This window comes from Mytilus californianus, unplaced genomic scaffold (genome assembly GCF_021869535.1).
Source record: "Mytilus californianus isolate M0D057914Y unplaced genomic scaffold, xbMytCali1.0.p SCAF_6, whole genome shotgun sequence".
In the NCBI taxonomy this organism is placed as follows: Eukaryota; Metazoa; Mollusca; class Bivalvia; order Mytilida; family Mytilidae; genus Mytilus; species Mytilus californianus.
The window spans coordinates 31,403,688-31,422,098 of record NW_026262712.1 but is presented as its reverse complement, the minus strand read 5'-3'; the positions used below and the strand labels follow the sequence as shown (position 1 = coordinate 31,422,098).

General features: G+C 31.7%; 1 protein-coding gene across 1 annotated transcript; it reads left to right on the top strand.

Annotated features, from left to right (window-relative positions):
- Positions 1-9,736: 9,736 nt before the first annotated feature.
- Positions 9,737-16,576, top strand: LOC127704794 (toll-like receptor 4). Its single transcript, XM_052209004.1, has 2 exons — positions 9,737-9,819; positions 12,397-16,576. The coding sequence occupies exons 1-2, from the start codon at positions 9,807-9,809 to the stop codon at positions 14,973-14,975; spliced, it is 2,592 nt and encodes an 863-aa protein (XP_052064964.1). The 5' UTR covers positions 9,737-9,806; the 3' UTR covers positions 14,976-16,576.
- Positions 16,577-18,411: the final 1,835 nt, after the last annotated feature.

The following is an 18,411-nucleotide window of genomic DNA, read 5'->3' as shown; positions in this document are numbered from 1 at the left end:
ATTTAATTTCGACAACTACGATTGGAGGTGGCATGTTGACTTATATATATATATGACTAAAATGATACATATGGTACATGTGGTATGCATACCTGATACAACAACCGAACAACAAAATACATCTAAAGGTCAACATACTGTCTTCAATAAGATAAAGACAATTGTCTACTAAGTTTGAACAGTTCATATTTACATAGAAGTGTTATCATATATCAGGAAAAAAAAGCATTCAGGTTTTGGCAATTTAACCCGATAAAGACAGGCTACTAGTAGTACAACGATTCATATTGCCATACAAAGCAGTGGTAATGTATTAATGTGCCGATTAAAATAGAAACAATTAATATTTCATTCCTAATCCGTAACTATTAAACATGTTCTGAAGGTGTTAATGCATAATGAAAATTTGAGATAATGACACTATTCCTATTTTTTCAAAATACTAAGCGGACATTAAAAAGTAAAAAGAAAAAAAAACAATAAGAGTTGGCAACACCCCCTTTGAAAAACGACAAAACAATACAGATAAACATATATCAATAATACAGTCACAATTTACGTTTCGTCAACATCTTTCAGTGTGGAAACATTTTTGGTTTATTGTGCAAAAGGACCATGACACGATACTTTGATGGTACAGTGATACTTATTGAAGAAAAAACCTTCAATACTGTTTTTTTACATACTCCCTTGATCGTATTGTGTATTTTGGGAAATCTTCTTTTAACATAATGAAATATTAACCCGATAAAGACAGGCTACTAGTAGTACAACGATTCATATTGCCATACAAAGCAGTGGTAATGTATCAATTTGACGATTAAAATAGAAACAATTAATATTTCATTCCTCATCCGTAATTATAAAACATTTTCTGAAAGTGTTATTGCATCATGAAGATTTGAGATAATGATACTATTCCTATTGTTTCAAAATAAATTGTTCTGTTTAGTACAAGAGAAAAGATAGTTAATTGTTTATTTCTTCTATGTAAATCAGATGCAGTCATCTCAAATCCTCGTAGTTAACGCAACTTAGATATGAGAAGACTACAACTTATATTTATTTTAAGATTATAAATAACGTTTAATATACGCAATATTTAACAGTGTTTGACATAAGTTGAAAGTAGTGGTTATGGTGTTCTGTTTTTGCTTTTGTGTTTGTGCGTATGTGTATCTCGTGTGTGTTTGTGTAAGGGACTTTATGCATGTATTTGTCATAGGGATCAAATAATGCAGATAGATTAAGACAACATGTCTCCTTCATTTGAATTCTGACATAATTGTATACACCTTATTAAAGCTATTAATGATTTTACAAGTAGCAGGATCAATGCTGTTGGAGATTATATGATGTATACAACAACTTGAAAAAGTGTATTCTGGACAGTAAAATGAAACATGTGTTATTCACCTGATTATTTTACCTCAAATTAAAAGAAGACATAATACTTCTTTTAATAGTATTACGATTATACAGCTTTAAAAGTAAACATTTCCATTACTCATGTAGTTTGAGGCAGATACACTACCTGTATACTCTACAATAGATGGACTCATCACACTATGTAATTTAATGATGAGGGTGAATTGTAACGACCTTGTACACCAATGAGGATCTTGCAGAATCGGTCTTAATTTAACTGTATGTGGCACTAAATAATATTAATAAAATAATGGAAGGTTCTTTTTTATATTGGTATATAATAATGTTAAACGTTTCAAAACAAATACATGAGATTATAGATATACATAAATGTCTTTAATACACAAATGATAAATACTAAGATCTAGTCAAGTTAAAGATTTTGTAAAGATTTGAGATTAAATAAGACAACTATACGTACAGATGAAATTATGAACCTGTTCAAGGGAGAAAATGCATGCGTTAATTCGATTTTTCTGGAATTAAACATATAACTAAGGGATGTCACTTTTGCATACAAATGAAACATCCAACGAATTAATTATCACAACATTGAGGCTCCAGCTACCATGAAGATGGACAGTACTGAATCAACTGCAAGCAAATTGTAAATGTATTCTGCGTCAAAGTAGTTTACAGTCTGCTAGTATGTGCATTTTAGTCTAACACGGTCATTTTGATCTTAATAGCATCTGAAAAGTCATCTTGCAGTCAATTTTCAGACTTATCCACTGGGGTAATCTCAGTACTGTTCAGCAGTTTGCTTACAGTTGATTCAGTACTGAATATGCTATTACCAATAAAGGATTGATTGAATCTGACGAATAATGGAACAATTGCAAACATGTTTAACGATAATGGAATAATTTAATATATTTTTGTCATACATATATTATAGCAATAAGAATTATTTTGAAAAAGATAAAATATTTTTTTAAAAGGTCAGATTAACAATTAGTAGGACAATAGTAATAGAAATTGGAGAAGTCAGTTTAAAATTTTTCTATATTGGGATTTTTTTTTACACTTATGATTGGGTGATACAATCGGAAATATCTTTCATATTACATATTCAGTAATGTTTGAAATGTTTGCATGTGGATCAGGAAGACACCTATCCTCCTATTTATTTCCGTTGTCTTGAAATAATGTATACAATGCTTTTTCAATTGTTTTATTTCTCAAACTGAAAGGGGAGATGAAGTGACACTGTAAAAAGTAACGCCATGATTTTAAAAGTTAATTAATGATTTCTTCCAGTTGCATATGTTAAACACTGGTATATCTAAAGCTGTCAACATGAACTAAAGACCCATAAAACTGTATTTTGTCCATATTTTTATTTAGAAAAGATGGAGTTTACTATATGTTTGATATACTTTGTCCAATAGATAGTATCACTATGCAAAAGTATCATTTAGAAAAACGCAAATTACTTTTAAAAAAAATTTTGCATATTTTGTGTGTGTTTCCAGGATATGTGAGATTTTTTTTATTATCAGCATTCACCTTGGTTTACAGTTGAAATTTGACAGCAGGAAGGTTATATTTTATTGAACCTCCATTTGCAGGCTAGCGCTTCAGATAACACGGATAATGCATAAGTTGTTAGGCATGAGCTTGTCAAATGGAATTTCTTATTGAAGTACAACAAAACTAGATAACTTAACATTTTTAGGCATTTATTTCTGCTAGTTCTAAACTGTCCAAAAAAAATACTGTCTTTGAAAAATATTGAAGTTTTCCATATTTCCTAATGTTAAACAGTTAAACATGTTAAACAATTAATTTCAACAACTTCATATAAGCTGCGTTGGATAGAAAAATGTAATTGACCGTGTCAAAACTTCAAATAGTGTCGAATGTTATAAATATCAATGCAACAAAAGTATGAATGGAAAATTGTTCGTAAATGTACAAAACGCTTGTCAATTTATTCAATAACACGACTGCGTGGGGAAAAAAAAGAGGCAAATGATACCAAAGGGACTTTTCAAAAGAGGGGCGAAAGATACCAGAGGAACAGTCAAATTCATAAATCGAAAATAAACTGTCAACGCTATGGCTAAAAATGAAAAAGACAAACAGACAACTAATAGTACACAAGAAACAACTAAAGACTGAGCAATACGAACCCCACCAAAAGCTGGGAGGTGATCACAGGTGCTCCGGAAGGGTAAGCAGATCCTGCTCCACATGAGGTACCCGTCGTAATGCTCATGTTATTACAAATCCGGTAAATAGTCTAATTCGGTAGGTGACATTCATGAAAATGGAAGGGGATTGTAGTTACGACGTAAGAAACATATCCGATATCATCTGTGAAACGGTTATTCCATAACGGTCAACCAACTCGTGATGGCGTCCGTAAAATTTACGAATGAATGATTTCAACTTCACCATTTGGAACTCTTGGTTTAATAGCTTCCTTGTTAGCAGCAACCCTCTATCAAGGTAATCATGATAGGAAATACAAGCGCGGGAATATCGTATCAATTGGGAGATATATACCCCGTATGCAGGGTACTGGAATAATGCTACATAGAAATGACAAGTTCACAATTGGGTAGCTGAAATCGTCTCGTTTGTCGTAAAGTTTTGTTTTCAACCGACCCTCATGTCAATTTCTAGAAGTAAGTTAAGATATGAGGCAGACTTAAACTGTATCTGGTTCATCCTTTATCTCTAGTTCGATAGGATAGATGCGTGCAAAATAGTCACCAAATTTTGAATTATTTAGTGAGAGAACATCATCTATATAGCGGAAAGTAAAGTTAAAGAGTATTGCTAACTTTTGACTAATACATCAAATAAAGACTGGCATTACCATGACAAATAAGAAAAAGACCAAGCGACAAACAACAGTGTACAACATAGAAATATAAATACTGAGCAAGACGAACCTCTACAGACATCGGAAGCGTCGGATCTCAGGTGTTTAGGAATTTATTATGAAAAAATGCCTCATTGGTTATGCTATGCTATGCAAAATTACGTAAAAGAGAGAAGAGGCCATAGGAATTTTTAAATTGACAGTGCCTTGGTAAAAATAGAAACGAAAAAAAATAACAACTTTGGATTCGTCATTATTGTTTGGATAGCCATTTTCATGGATTTATTGATTTTAAGGATGTACTTTAGGGAGGTTTAGGAAAATGGTGTAGGTTTGGACACCTTGTTTTTATCCATCAATACTTGGTCAGATATTTTGCCCCATGAGACGCATTTTTCTTTTTATATTAAACTTCAATTACTCATAAAAGGTCATTTAAGAACATTTAAGCGAGTTCTTAATGTTGTTTGTTTCAATTTGAGACCAATGCAAATATAAGGTTAAACTCCGAGTCATCCTTTTCCAGCCATTTAAAAAAATCAATTATCTCCAAAAAAAGAAGCTTAACCTATCAATACTTTTTAGCTTATTTTGATCCTTCAATAATGCTCTTTCAACTTATAGTATCAATTTTGATTTCTATATTTTGTAATTTCATCTCAGTACATCCTTAAGTTTAATTCAAATGATCAACGAGAAATTATTTCCTATAGACTTCTATCAAATATCCACGAAACAACAATCATACCATAATCCACAAAAATTTGTAACCACAAAAAAATGAGTCCAGACGAAAATACAATGCAACAGAACAAACTTAAGACTGTGCGCTATACAGTCTTCATTACTTCATTTGTATCACCCGCGCTCGTGTGATACACATACTGATTCAACCGATTGTTTAACGGAGAACGGCTGAAATCGATATTTTAGATATTATGGTCACCATCACGAATTGGTTGACCGATACGATGTGTCTATAGATATAGGAAGATGTGGTATGAGTGCCAATGAGACAACTCTCCATCCAAATAACAATTTATAAAAGTAAACCATTATAGGTCAATGTACGGCCTTCAATACGGAGCCTTGGCTCACACCGAACAACAAGCTATAAAGGGCCCCAAAATTACTAGACAGTGTAAAACCATTCAAACGGGAAAACTATGTCTGCACTAACCATCAACATGTTTTCGCGGTAGTTGAAATGTATGTTCTAGAATCATGGTTTGTCGTGCATTTGCAAACTATCTGATATATCTTTTAATGGTAAGAACAAATTTGACCTATTGAATTCCTATATCAAGGTGATTTCTAATAATCAACAGTTGGTTCAGTATTGTGCTTTATGGTATCTTTTGCTTAACTTTGGTGTTTTCTGCAGTCAACACATTATCCTTCGTCACATTCTTGAAACCAAACCACTGATGGCCATTTAATGTGGCGAAGTTCACAAATTCGACAAATATATGACATTTCTAAAATTTGAAATTTCAATGCCAAGTAGTTCATTTTTGTAGTTATGTTATGTACATTGGGACAGAACCGAATGCCAAAAAGGACCTCATATATAACTTGGTGAAAAATATGAATGATAGTCGTCTGTTACATTTCAAATTAACACACAAATCTCGAACAAATATTGGCAGACCGGGTCATATTGTTATCGTAATCAAACACTATACCAACTTTTCAATTAAATTATTATAAAATGAACACATACATGAAAATGGTAACAAATTAAATCTGTTGGTTAAGCAATTATAAATGTTCTGTCTAGATAGAGAAAATGACTTATAATAAGATTTTGAGGCAGCTCAGCAATAAGAAATGGCGCAAAATGGAAGAACCCTTTTCTAAAATGTGACCATTAATAATAGGAAGAAATATTTTTTATCTTAATCGTTATTCTTTTTTTGCAATTAGTTTCACACCGAATTTGAGCATGCACATATTTTACGATGTGTTAATTGTCGGCAATTTCACAGTTTGATCAATCGCGTTATACAGAACTATTTCCAATAATGTACAATTATAATTTTTCCTGTTTGATATTCATTAGATATAGTTATTCCAATCACCAGGTATCAGAAGATTTGAATCGAACTATTTATTAATTGTACCCCATTTATGTGTTTTAGTTGAAGCAGACATGCTATAAATGAAATAGGGACTGGACAGAGTTGAACTATTAAGAAAAGGGAGGAAAGTAACAAAGAACAAAACATAATAAAAAATAAAGAAAAAAGGATAATGTGCAAACGAATAAAGGAAGAATAAAACTGGTTTATAAAATACATAAGGCATTAATGAGGAAAAACCATCAATTCGTTTGTGCAGATTGTGATTTTGATTTCAATTCCTTTAGTCTCATAAATATTTATACAGTTACTTATAAATCACTGTTATGTGAAAACAGAAAATGATTACAAAATGACTCTAAACTTTGTCCTTGAACAGGTAATAAATATAAGATCTAAATATAGATATCGATATAACGCGTGACTAAACTCGTTTCAAAACATATCGCATAAAAAGTGGGCGATTAAGCGGATTTCATATTATCGTTTGTCATTAAACATGTGTTTTTTTTTGTAAGAATAAAAGAAGAATTGTTCTCATGCAAATGGTAACCTTGTAATTGAATATGAACGACAGCTTTATTCCGAACATAAAATTAAGCAGTTTACTACCAGTTTAGTCAATAGTATGACCATGTGATTTATACATATATATGTAATACATGTAATATATAGGTTTGAATTTCATTTTTTCACTGATCCAAGCTAGACAGAATGTTATGTTTGAGTTTAAAATTGAGAATGGAAATAGGCAATGTGTCAAAGAGACAACAACTTGACCATAGAGCACACAACAGCCGAAGGCCACCAATGGATCTACAATGCAACGAAAAACTACCGCAACCGGAGGAGTCCGTCAGCTGGCCCCTAAAAAAATATGTATACTAGTTCAGTGATAATGTACGTCATTCTAAACTCCGAATTGTACACAAGAAACTAAAATTAAAAATCATACAATACTGACAAAGGCCAGAGGCTTCTGACTTGGGACAGGCGCAAAAATGCGGCGGGGTTAAACATGTTTTTTGAGATCTCAACCCTCTCCCTATACCTCTAGCCAATGTAGAAAAAACAAAGACACAACATTACGCACAGTAAAACCCAGTTTAAGAGAAGTCCGAGTACGATGTCAGAATAAGTAACAAAAGGACCTAAAAAAATGACAATAATACATAAATTAACAAAGGACTACTAGCAGTTACTGACATGCCTGCTCCAGACCCCAAATAAACTGATTGAAAGGTTATGTCTTCATCATATGAATATCAAGCACAATCCCTCCCGTTAGGGGTTTAGTATTATACCATCATAAAATATATGAGTAATACATAAACCGTGTCATGCCAACAACTAGTTTTAGAATAGATGCGTTTAATTCCGATACATAGACCTTATGAGTTAATCAATATTAAAGCCAAAATATGCAATCTTTAATGACCTGACAACAGTATCGTAACTATATCCCTTTTTAATAAGTCTGTTTAAAGGTTTTATTAGCTTTTGAGGTGAATACTGACATGTTTGTACTTTGTAAAGAATATTGTCATAAAAGATTGGATGTGAAATACCTGAACGAATAAGATGTCTGCATATTGAGTTATATTTTCGTATAACTCGGTATGATGTCCTCGTACCGATGATAAAATTTAGTAAATGTAATTTGTTTTGCCAATTTTTGAATAGCAATATAATCAGTCACTGATCTATAATTAAGTATAGAGTTATTATGGAAACAGTTTGACTTGGTAGCCCAACTGGGAAAACGAAGAAAATTGTGACTTCCTAACGTGTTTAAAACATTATTGCGATTGATATAAAAATAAAACAGAGGAAAAGATGATTCAAAACTTGCAAATAATCAAAAAGGATTAACAAAAATATCAATCGCCAAAGTAAATTCAAAATAGTATAAGTTCATAAAATCTTGGAAAATCGGCGCACCACTATTTCGACGAAAGGAACGGATGAAAAACAAATATTTTTTTTGTAAGAAGGTACTGGCATTGTTTGTCGAAAAGTCTGGGCTAAATATGTTAAATCTTGGTTCAAAAACTAGCTAAATGCACGCTCCCTCTCCCGAGAAAAAAGGACAAAGAATACCCAAAACAATACAACCTAAACACACACACATTATATCTAGAATACGAACTTTATTCGTGTTTTACCACCTTAATATTTTGTTATTCCTACAGTTAAATTCGACAATACCTTCATATTTTGAAATGAATAATAATTCCATTAATTTCCTTCTTTGCATGAAATTAAATTACACTGACACTTTATAATTTGGTTTTAAATTATTTTATTTTCAAATGGTGATCGGCAATAAAACAACAATGGAAAAATACCAATGGACGTATGTAAACGCATCTATACATTACCGTCTGGCTTTGAAAAATAAACAATATTGATACCAATAGTAGAATGGAATGGTCTTGTTAAACTCTTATTACTTGAAACTTCTAAACTTTTCTAATGGAAAATTTCTTTTCCATTTATGTTTGTTCATACCATAGGGGATTTTTCGGGGTCAGTTTTGACCCACGAAATATAAATGAACAACATAAGATTGTTGATGTAAGGACGTAAAAATGGCGTAATAATATGTATGTATTTCATGAAAATATAGAAAACCACATCAAGTTTAAAAGAAACATTGATTATCACTATTGAAATAATCCTACCAAACATACAGTTGTTTTTGGGTGTCCAGATATATATATTTCAATTCTAAAGTATGATTAAACGTATCTGCAAAACAAGGAACATACACAATACTTAGACAATGTGAAAAGCTTGTAGTAAAAGTTTGTATGTCGTTAAATGGGATATTTGTTTTTAATTAAAACTAACTCATACCTTATTGTCAAACTTTCTGATTTGCGCTAATATTAGGGCCTTATTGCCCCTTTCTTCTTTCCTGTGTTCAATAAAATAAAGAAAATTGTTTCCAAACTTAGAACAGTTCAAAAGTATATCACCAAACGATTGGCAATTATACTGGATTAGTGCTGGATACTAGTAGTGCAGCGATTCATATTGCCATACAAAGCTGTGGTTAGGTATTAATTTGCAGATAAAAATAGACAAAATTAAGACTTCATTCTTATTCTGTAACTATAAACCATTTGCTGAAAGTTTTACTGCATCATAAAATTTTGAGATAATGTCACTATTCTTATTTTTTTCAAAATCAACTGTTCTGTATATACCAAGAGAATGGAAATAAATGATTGATTACTTCTTTGTATATCAGATGTTATCTCAAATGATCGTAAATAACGCCCCTTAGATATGAAATTACTACTACATATTGGTAATTTTAGGTTATAATAACGTTTTATTCACTTGAATTGTAAAGTGTTAAATTCCTGACCATACATATTAAGTTAAACATCTTGTTCCGGGTTCGGTAACTTTATACTATCTATGGAGTTGTGCGACTTATTTGCTTTTTTCTAAGGATGCATAAGATGTGTAAGTATATGTTCTTATTTTCACAAATCCATATTATGATGAGAAAGAATTATTTAGTTTCGTATGAAAGCAAATGCTGGTATCCAAGACTGCAATTTAATTCAAATGAGATTAATATTGAAACAGAATACTCAAGTAACACTCAGATAAAAATTGGTACTTTCATACACTCAGACAAAGGTGAGTACTTTCTTTCACTCAGATACAGGTTAGAACTTTCATACACTCAGACACTGGTTAGTGCTTTTATACATTCAGACACAGGTGAGTACATTCATGCACTCAGATACAGTTGAGTATATACACAAACTCGTACTTTCGTAAATTCAGATACAAGTGAGTACTTTAATTCACTCAGAAACAGGTGAGTACTTTCATTCACCTAGATACAAGTGAGAACTTTTATTCACCAAGATACAGGTAAATACTTTATACACTCAAATACTAGTGAGTATTATCATACACTCAGTCACAGGTGAGTATTATCATACAATCAGATACAGGTGAGTACTTTAATAGAATCAGATATAAATGAGTACTATCATACCCTCAAATACAGGTGAGTACGTTCATACACTCAGACACAGGTCAGTACTTTCATACACTCAAATTCAGGTGAGTACTCTACTAGAATCAGATATAGGTGAGTAATATCATACCCTCAAATACAGGTGAGTACGTTCATGCACTCAGACACAGGTGAGTACTTTCATACACTCAGACACAGGTGAGTGCTTTCATACACTCAGATACAGGTGAGTACTTTAATAGAATCAGATATAGGTGAGTACTATCATACACTTAGATACAGGTGAGTGCTTACATACACTTAGATACAAGTGAGTACTCTCATTTTTTGTTTAACAATCGCATCAAATATCCAAACTAAACAATTGGGTAAAGGTTAATACATGTAATACACATACAAATAACTTTATTTCGAGCACAACGATAATTACGAACCAGTTAGTGAGTATTAGCTAGTCAGTCCTTAACGTCGGTCTGTTTGGCTACAAAGAGACTAAAAACCCAGTTAGAACAGATTGGTTATCATACTTACAGTTGAGCCTGCCCATACAAAGGAGTTTAATCCTGCCTCATAATACGAAAGAAACAGTTCGGTAATGAGAAGTGCTCACATACTTGCTTTTTTTTAGCCACAAGTGAGGACTAATTATACTAATTTTATTCGACCACAAAGATTCTCAAAATACAACTAGGCAAGGGTGAAGATTGATAAAACAATATAAATCCGGCCGCAAAAATTCCAAAGAAACAGTAATAATCAAGTGTGAGTACGTCAAAACTAGTTTGACCCGGCTACAAAGAGAGCGACCTGTAAACTATTAAGGGATATGAGATTACACTTAGTCCCACAAGAGAGATACTCGGTAATGACCGATTAAAACTAAATATTCTCGGCCACGAACAGATACAGTTAAATACTCACAAAACACCTTTGATCTAATCTCAAAATGAGTATGTTTTGTGTCTTCCGTAGTTTGATGCCTTGTCAATGACCTTAGTTTCTAAATGATAATTATGTGTCTTGTCCAAAAAGGAATTGGAAAATTTAGTTTTGTCATTTCAGTATTCATTATATGATTCTTTCACAACTATTTAAACCCGTGCTATTAAAGTTTGAGAACTGCGATAAAAGGCGTAATGTACAAAATGGATGAAAATGAAATATATTCTTGAGACAGCAACCTAACGACAAAGGACATCTAGATGTCAACAAATGACAGACAATATACATTTTGTCAGGCTCTAAATGTAACAGACTCTAGAATCAAGTTGAAATAAAATGAACATAGTCCATATAAGATAAGACAGCAAAAAATGTTTAAGACTGGGTCGGTACCACTACTGGTGGATGTTTGATCCCCGATTGTATCACCAATCCAGTTGCCAACACTTTCAGTTGATAAAAAAGATCAGTGGTTTGTTCTTTTTCTTTAAATCTAGAGTTTTTTAAAACGTTGGATTTTTCTAACGCTTTGTAACTTAACCGTTAAAGGCACAACTTTTCAGTAACTAGATTTGTCATGCTCTTCAACTTTGTATCCAATGTTGCTACTATTGATTAGAGTACCACTGATCAGTCTTATACAGAAGACGCACATGTCTACGGTAACCAATTTTGATCTTTGTATCTTTGATGAGTTATTTCAAAATTATAACTGAAATGTAAAAAAAATATAACAACAGCAAGTTTGGAAATTATCTTATGAGCCCAAATTCGATACCTTACAATATTGTAGCATACACCTGAAACTCATGTGTTCAACAGTTATTACCAAACATTAGTTTTAAATTCTCATTAGATTATAACCTAAATGTATTCTTCTTCATACAATGCCTTTACGATTGAGGGAAACTTCGATCAGTTTACATAGTACAACAACTTTTCAAACTGTGATTTACATTATTTTATGAATAATTTAGTTTATCTTGCTTGTTTTCGGAAAATAAGTGTCCAGCTAGTTTCCCGTCATTAAGCAATTGCATTTTATTTTTCTAAATACATTGCAAGTTTGAAATTGACTGCATATTAGCTGCATATTATCTTTGCAGGGAACATCAACCATCCTTACATGTTAGTTACTGCTTTTGTATTTCTAAGTTGTTGCAAACATGCAATACTCAATGAGACGAAGGAATGGACAGCATGTCTCTTTGCTATTTCCTGTCTATGCAAAGACGTTCCTGGTTCAGGAAATCTTATAGCAGATTGTTCAGATAAAGATCTACTTCGTATACCTAGGTTTCCAAGCAATATCCAAGAGTTATATCTCCGAAATAATAATATCAGTACAATACAAGATGGGATTTTTGAAGGCAACTCTTTAATGACGACTTTGGATTTGTCCTTTAATAATATTAGTCAAATACGAAAAAACTCGTTCAAAGGACTCACAAATCTTCTCTCTTTAAATCTTAGCAACAATGGTTTGAAATATGAAAACATTTCGTTTGAATATTCAGCCTTTCATTTCCTGGAGAACTTAAAAAAATTGAATTTGAAAAGAAATGTCCATACATCATTCGTGCCAGATTTATGGAAACTGCGATCACTAGAATCGCTGTCAATAGATTATGTTGAAGACAAAATGGCAATTTTTGATGAAAAATTTAGCTATTTAAAAAACCTTACAATTCTAGATTTATCTGGTTCTACTGGTAATTGCAAAATGACTATACTAACAGAGAAGACATTCTTGTTCTTTACTCAAATATCTCATTTGAACTTATCCAAATGCATGATACAATATCTTTTCAAAGGAACGTTTAAACTATTGAGAAATATATTGGAACTTGACGTTTCTCTAAATACATGTTTAAGATTCGAAGCACTTGAAAATATTACCACCGATTTGCAACATTCGGCAATTCAAATCTTGAAATTTAACTATATTCATGGTTTTTTGGAAAAGACTACAGTCCTGAAAACTTCTCATATATGGAATTTACGAAATACTTCAATTGTTAGACTGGAAGCCGCCGGGAATCGTATCCAGACAATAGAATCCGGAGCAATTAAATATTTACCTGAAACATTCAAAAGTGTAGATATAAGGAAAAACATGCTTTCTGCAGGCAAATATCTGCTTGATCTCACAAATATGTCAATTGCATCACTGGAAATGTCTGACAATACTTCTCCTCTTGATATTATCTCATCCTATGTAGAAAAATGTCCTATTAAAGAAGAAACTGTTACCATCAATTCTGAAAACAATTGGTTATATACAGAGCTCCCAATTTTGGAACTGTTTAAAAATAGATCTGGTAAGTTTGTGTTTCCAATGCCAAGGAATCTGATAAAGGTTTCACTGAGGTCCAGCAACGTAAAATTTGAATTACCAAACTTGAGTTTCACTGCAAATGAAATAGAAAATGTAGATTTTAGTGATAATGTCTTGCATACATGGACAGGACCAATAACGAATGTTAAAAAACTGACACATTTGGACCTTTCAGCAAACTTTTGTTCTAATGTTTCAAAGACATTTTTTAGTCCAGATTTCATCAATTTAAGATGTTTACTGCTACAAAACAATCTACTAGGACTTGTTATACCGACGGATGTCAACGGAGAAATATTTCAGAACCTCCATAACGTCGTGTACATCAATCTTTCTAAAAATAAAATAACGAATATACCAAATATGTTATTTCAAAGGCAATACAATTTAGAAAGTTTAGACCTCAGTGAAAACATGATCGAAGATATCAACTTTAAACTTTCTCATATGAAAAAGCTCACGTTTTTGAATTTACGCAATAACAGATTATCTTCCCTTGGCAATTATGTCATGAACGCGTTGAACTCGATAGCAAAAATGAAAACAAATCTCACTATAGACCTTTGTGGAAATAATCTGGTATGTAATTGTGATTCTCTGTCTTTCCTCAAATGGATAATTGACACACCAACCATTCTTCATCATCGGGAAGAATACGAATGTAAAACATCACAAAATACCATAAGTCTTCTGCAAAACCCTAGAGAAGTTTATGAAACAATACGAAAGGAATGTATGTCATATGAAGGTTTGATAATTGGATTAACGACTGGAATTTTGATGTTTATTTTTATTCTATGTGGTGGTATTGTTTACAGATACAGATGGAAACTACGCTATCTTTACTATATGGTCAAGGTCAAATGGAATGACCCCGAACCGCAATCAGACAACAAAGATGAACGATTATACATGTATGATGCTTTCGTGTCATATGCAAATGAGGATGACAAATTTGTCCACCATAAACTTCTCAATAATCTAGAAAAAAATTGTGGAATTCAGCTGTGCTTGCATAGGCGTAATTTCTTACCCGGAAATGACATCGCCACTAATATCACATCCGCAATTCATAACAGTCGGAAAACAATTGTCATTATGTCTTCAAATTATTTAGCTTCGTACTGGTGTATGTTCGAATATAATATGGCTAAAATGGAGAGTATCTATGAACGCAATTGTGAGAACATCCTTTTCCTAGTATTTTACGAGCAAATGTCTGCTTGCAATCTTCCACTTAGAATACTCGAACTGGTGCATTGTCAATCATATATTGAGTATCCAAATGATGAGTACGGCGATGTTGTTTTTTGGGAACAGCTTCAAAAGGCAATCAAATCTTACTAGTAAATATGTCTGCTATTTGACGCTACATATCTTTAATTATGTATGGGGACTTCCGGCATTCATTTGGTTAATTATTGTGTTACATTAAATGTTTTGTCTTAACAATATGTTAACAAGATTATAGCTTCTTCTAAAAAAAATCAACGATTATTACTTTGACATATATGAATTTTGGATTCCTTTTCAAGTAAGTTATTCATTCGTGTTACTAATTCGCCATACTAACCAAATATATGTTGAAAACACGTGAAATGCACAGTGTTTTTATGAACCGCGTAGAGTTTGAGTAAGAGACTAACCAAATTGTTTTTCTTTCTCCATCGCATATGTTAGTTAGATTTGATGATAGATGTAGAAAGATGTGGATGATACATGTATTCACATATTCAAAACTATAAGGCAGATATTTGGACGAGTCTTAGTATCCGTCGGATTGCCTGTTATGATAAAAACTACATAAATCTTAACGAAGTAATAAGATACTCGCAGCATAACCTACTAACATTTGACAACAAATTAGATATGAACTTTTTTTTTGGTATTGTTATATTGATTGTTCATTGTAGCTATGAATGATGTATAAATGCATACCAGCTATAGATTGTAATGGAAATTACAATGCTCTCTGAAGTTTAAAAACCTAATTAAATATGTCTTTGATTGTCTTTCTGTAAATAGTATATTTTCCTATTCAACAGTCTGGAAATTTATTACACATTTATCAACCATTGCATTATGATTAATTGCTATTGAAAGTTCTCACTCTATAATTTGCTATTTTTTCAAATTTCATATTTCAATAATGTTTGAAAAGATAAGATATCTTATTTAATGGCTACATGTAAAATTAGTAGGATACTTTTAATAGAAATAGGAGTATAAGGTTGAAAATTATTCGATGTTGTGATTTTTAATGATACACTCAGATATATCTTGGTAGCTAATCTAAGAAATATGTGTAATTAGCCCAGCATCACAGGAATCACAGGAATCAAATTTTGATCCATTGAAGTTCGTTGTCTAAAAATTAAGTCCCAACTGATGGTACTTCTGACACATTTAAATAATCTTAGCTTATTGTGTTCCTTAACTAACCCACTTCTGACTTATACAATCAATTTTGAATTCTTGATTTTTTTATATTTCACCCTTCATCCTTCCAATAACGCGTAAGTAGCTATGTTAAAACAATATCAATTGACTGGCATTTTATTATGCTTTAAAGCAATGACTTGTTTCCAAAATTCATTGGAATACCATTAAACTCAAAAGTAAAAAAATTAAAACATGAAATGGTGCAAATTTAAACTACTTACAGGAAAAAGATCTTCTTAAACAATTCCATCTCTTAAAGAGGAAGGTGTATAAGGGGTTTGTGGGTTGTTTATTCATTTAACAGCACATTTTGTCATATGGGCAATACTTAGACAAGTCTTTTCAAAAAGAAAAACGACATTGAAAAATCTAAGAAAAAGGCTTGTAATGTTTTTTGGCAAATAATTCATAGATTTGTTTTACTGTAATTATATGATTTTTTCTCAACAGAATTGTTATCTCTTATTTTCTTTATGTTTCGAGCATACTTTTTATGACACAATGTTTTTTGTCTTTTTAATTGTAAATAAGAATAAAATTGAAAACGGAAATGGGGAATATGTCAAGGAGACAACAACCTGACCAAAGAGCAAATAACAGTAGAAGACCGCAATGGGTCTTCAATATATGTGTATTTATGTCTCATGTACTACATCGATACGTTTATACAGGATATATCATTTTATATATGTTCAGGCTAAATGCAATATAAACAATGATTGTATGAGTTTCGACTTTTTTGCCATTACAAAACGGTGTTTTCTTTGTGTAGAAATATCTGCTTGACTAAAAGCTGGTGGATGTCCTGGCTTCAAATTTATTTCATGTGTATTTAGGAAATACTGAATAATAAAAAAAAAACACCTATATATTCAAAATTAGATTGATTAGATATGTTGTTCGTCTCTTTTCAATACATGTTCAAATGTTAGTTTGTCAAAAAAATCAGTACAAAAAACACGACATAAAAAATTAAACACAAACCAAACACTGTGAGTGATCGGACATGCACTGGAAGGATAAACAGATCATTCTCCAAGTGTGGCATCCGTCATAATGCTCATGTAAGTTTAAACTCGATGATAAGTCTAATTCGGTAGGTCACATTCGGGAAAAAGGGCCAAAATTCTCGTTACGAAGATATCAGTCGTAATCTGTGAAACAAATATTTCATAACAACCAACCCTCTTGTGATGTCGTCACTAAAAGGGATTATTTCAACTTCCTCACTTGGAACTCTTGGTCAAATAACTATTTGTGAGCAGCACCCCCTCACCAAGAAAATCAGATAAAAAATACAAGATGGAATATGGTATTAACGTATTGTTTGCATGTTGCTACAAAGCAATAGAAAGTTCACAATTGGGAAGCTGTCGTAAAGATTGTTTTCAATCGACACTTATTGTCAATTTAAAACACACAACATCGAAAAAATTGGTTCTCAAAATGACTTTAACAAACATTAAATCAAGATGTCGAATTTTATTCGTATTAAGTTGAAAATGTTGTAATTCCTAAAGTAAACAAAACTTACCCTAACACATTATAATGTAGTTAAATAAAACCAAATTAGTATCCAACCTGACGGAAAATTCTTTATTAAATACGTAAAAAAATGGTTTACAAAAGATACACATGCTGTATTGGTACGCAAACAAAATAATGCATCTATAATGGTATCTGGATCTTTGCTGGTAATCTCGCTTATGCTTCATTGCCCTTTAAAACATTGTTGGAAATTTCAATAAAACTGATCGGTGTGAAATTTCTCTAAGTGTACGTGGTTTTGATTGTTTTATATTATAATTCATATATATTAGGGTAGGCATTGACATATTATTTTTACATTTATAGGCATAACAAATACAATTCTATAAATTCTGCATGAGAGCATAAATGGAGTTCACAGAAAAGAGAATAATAGAGCAACACATAAGGAACAGAAAAGTCTAAATTGTTGAAAAATTAATAAATAAACGATACCAGTACCCTCCACATTCATCAATCTTGACGCTTCAAGCATGATTTTACTCCGAATGCTAGCTTCATATATATTCATATATCATCAGAATCAATCATTAGGATTATAGATATCGGATATTATGCAGATTAAATTTATAAACAACATATCGAAATGGAAAATTAGTAACATTATTTTTGTTAACTTCCGCATTTAACAGATGATACATTATTGAAGTAGAAAATGTGTCCAATCTCAAGGATTATAAACAGATATCGTGTAATTTCATACAAATTATATTTAAATAACTGATCATGTTTCCTTTTATATTTAGTAAAACATTTAAATGTTTTCCCACTTAGAGATTTATCTTCTAACTGA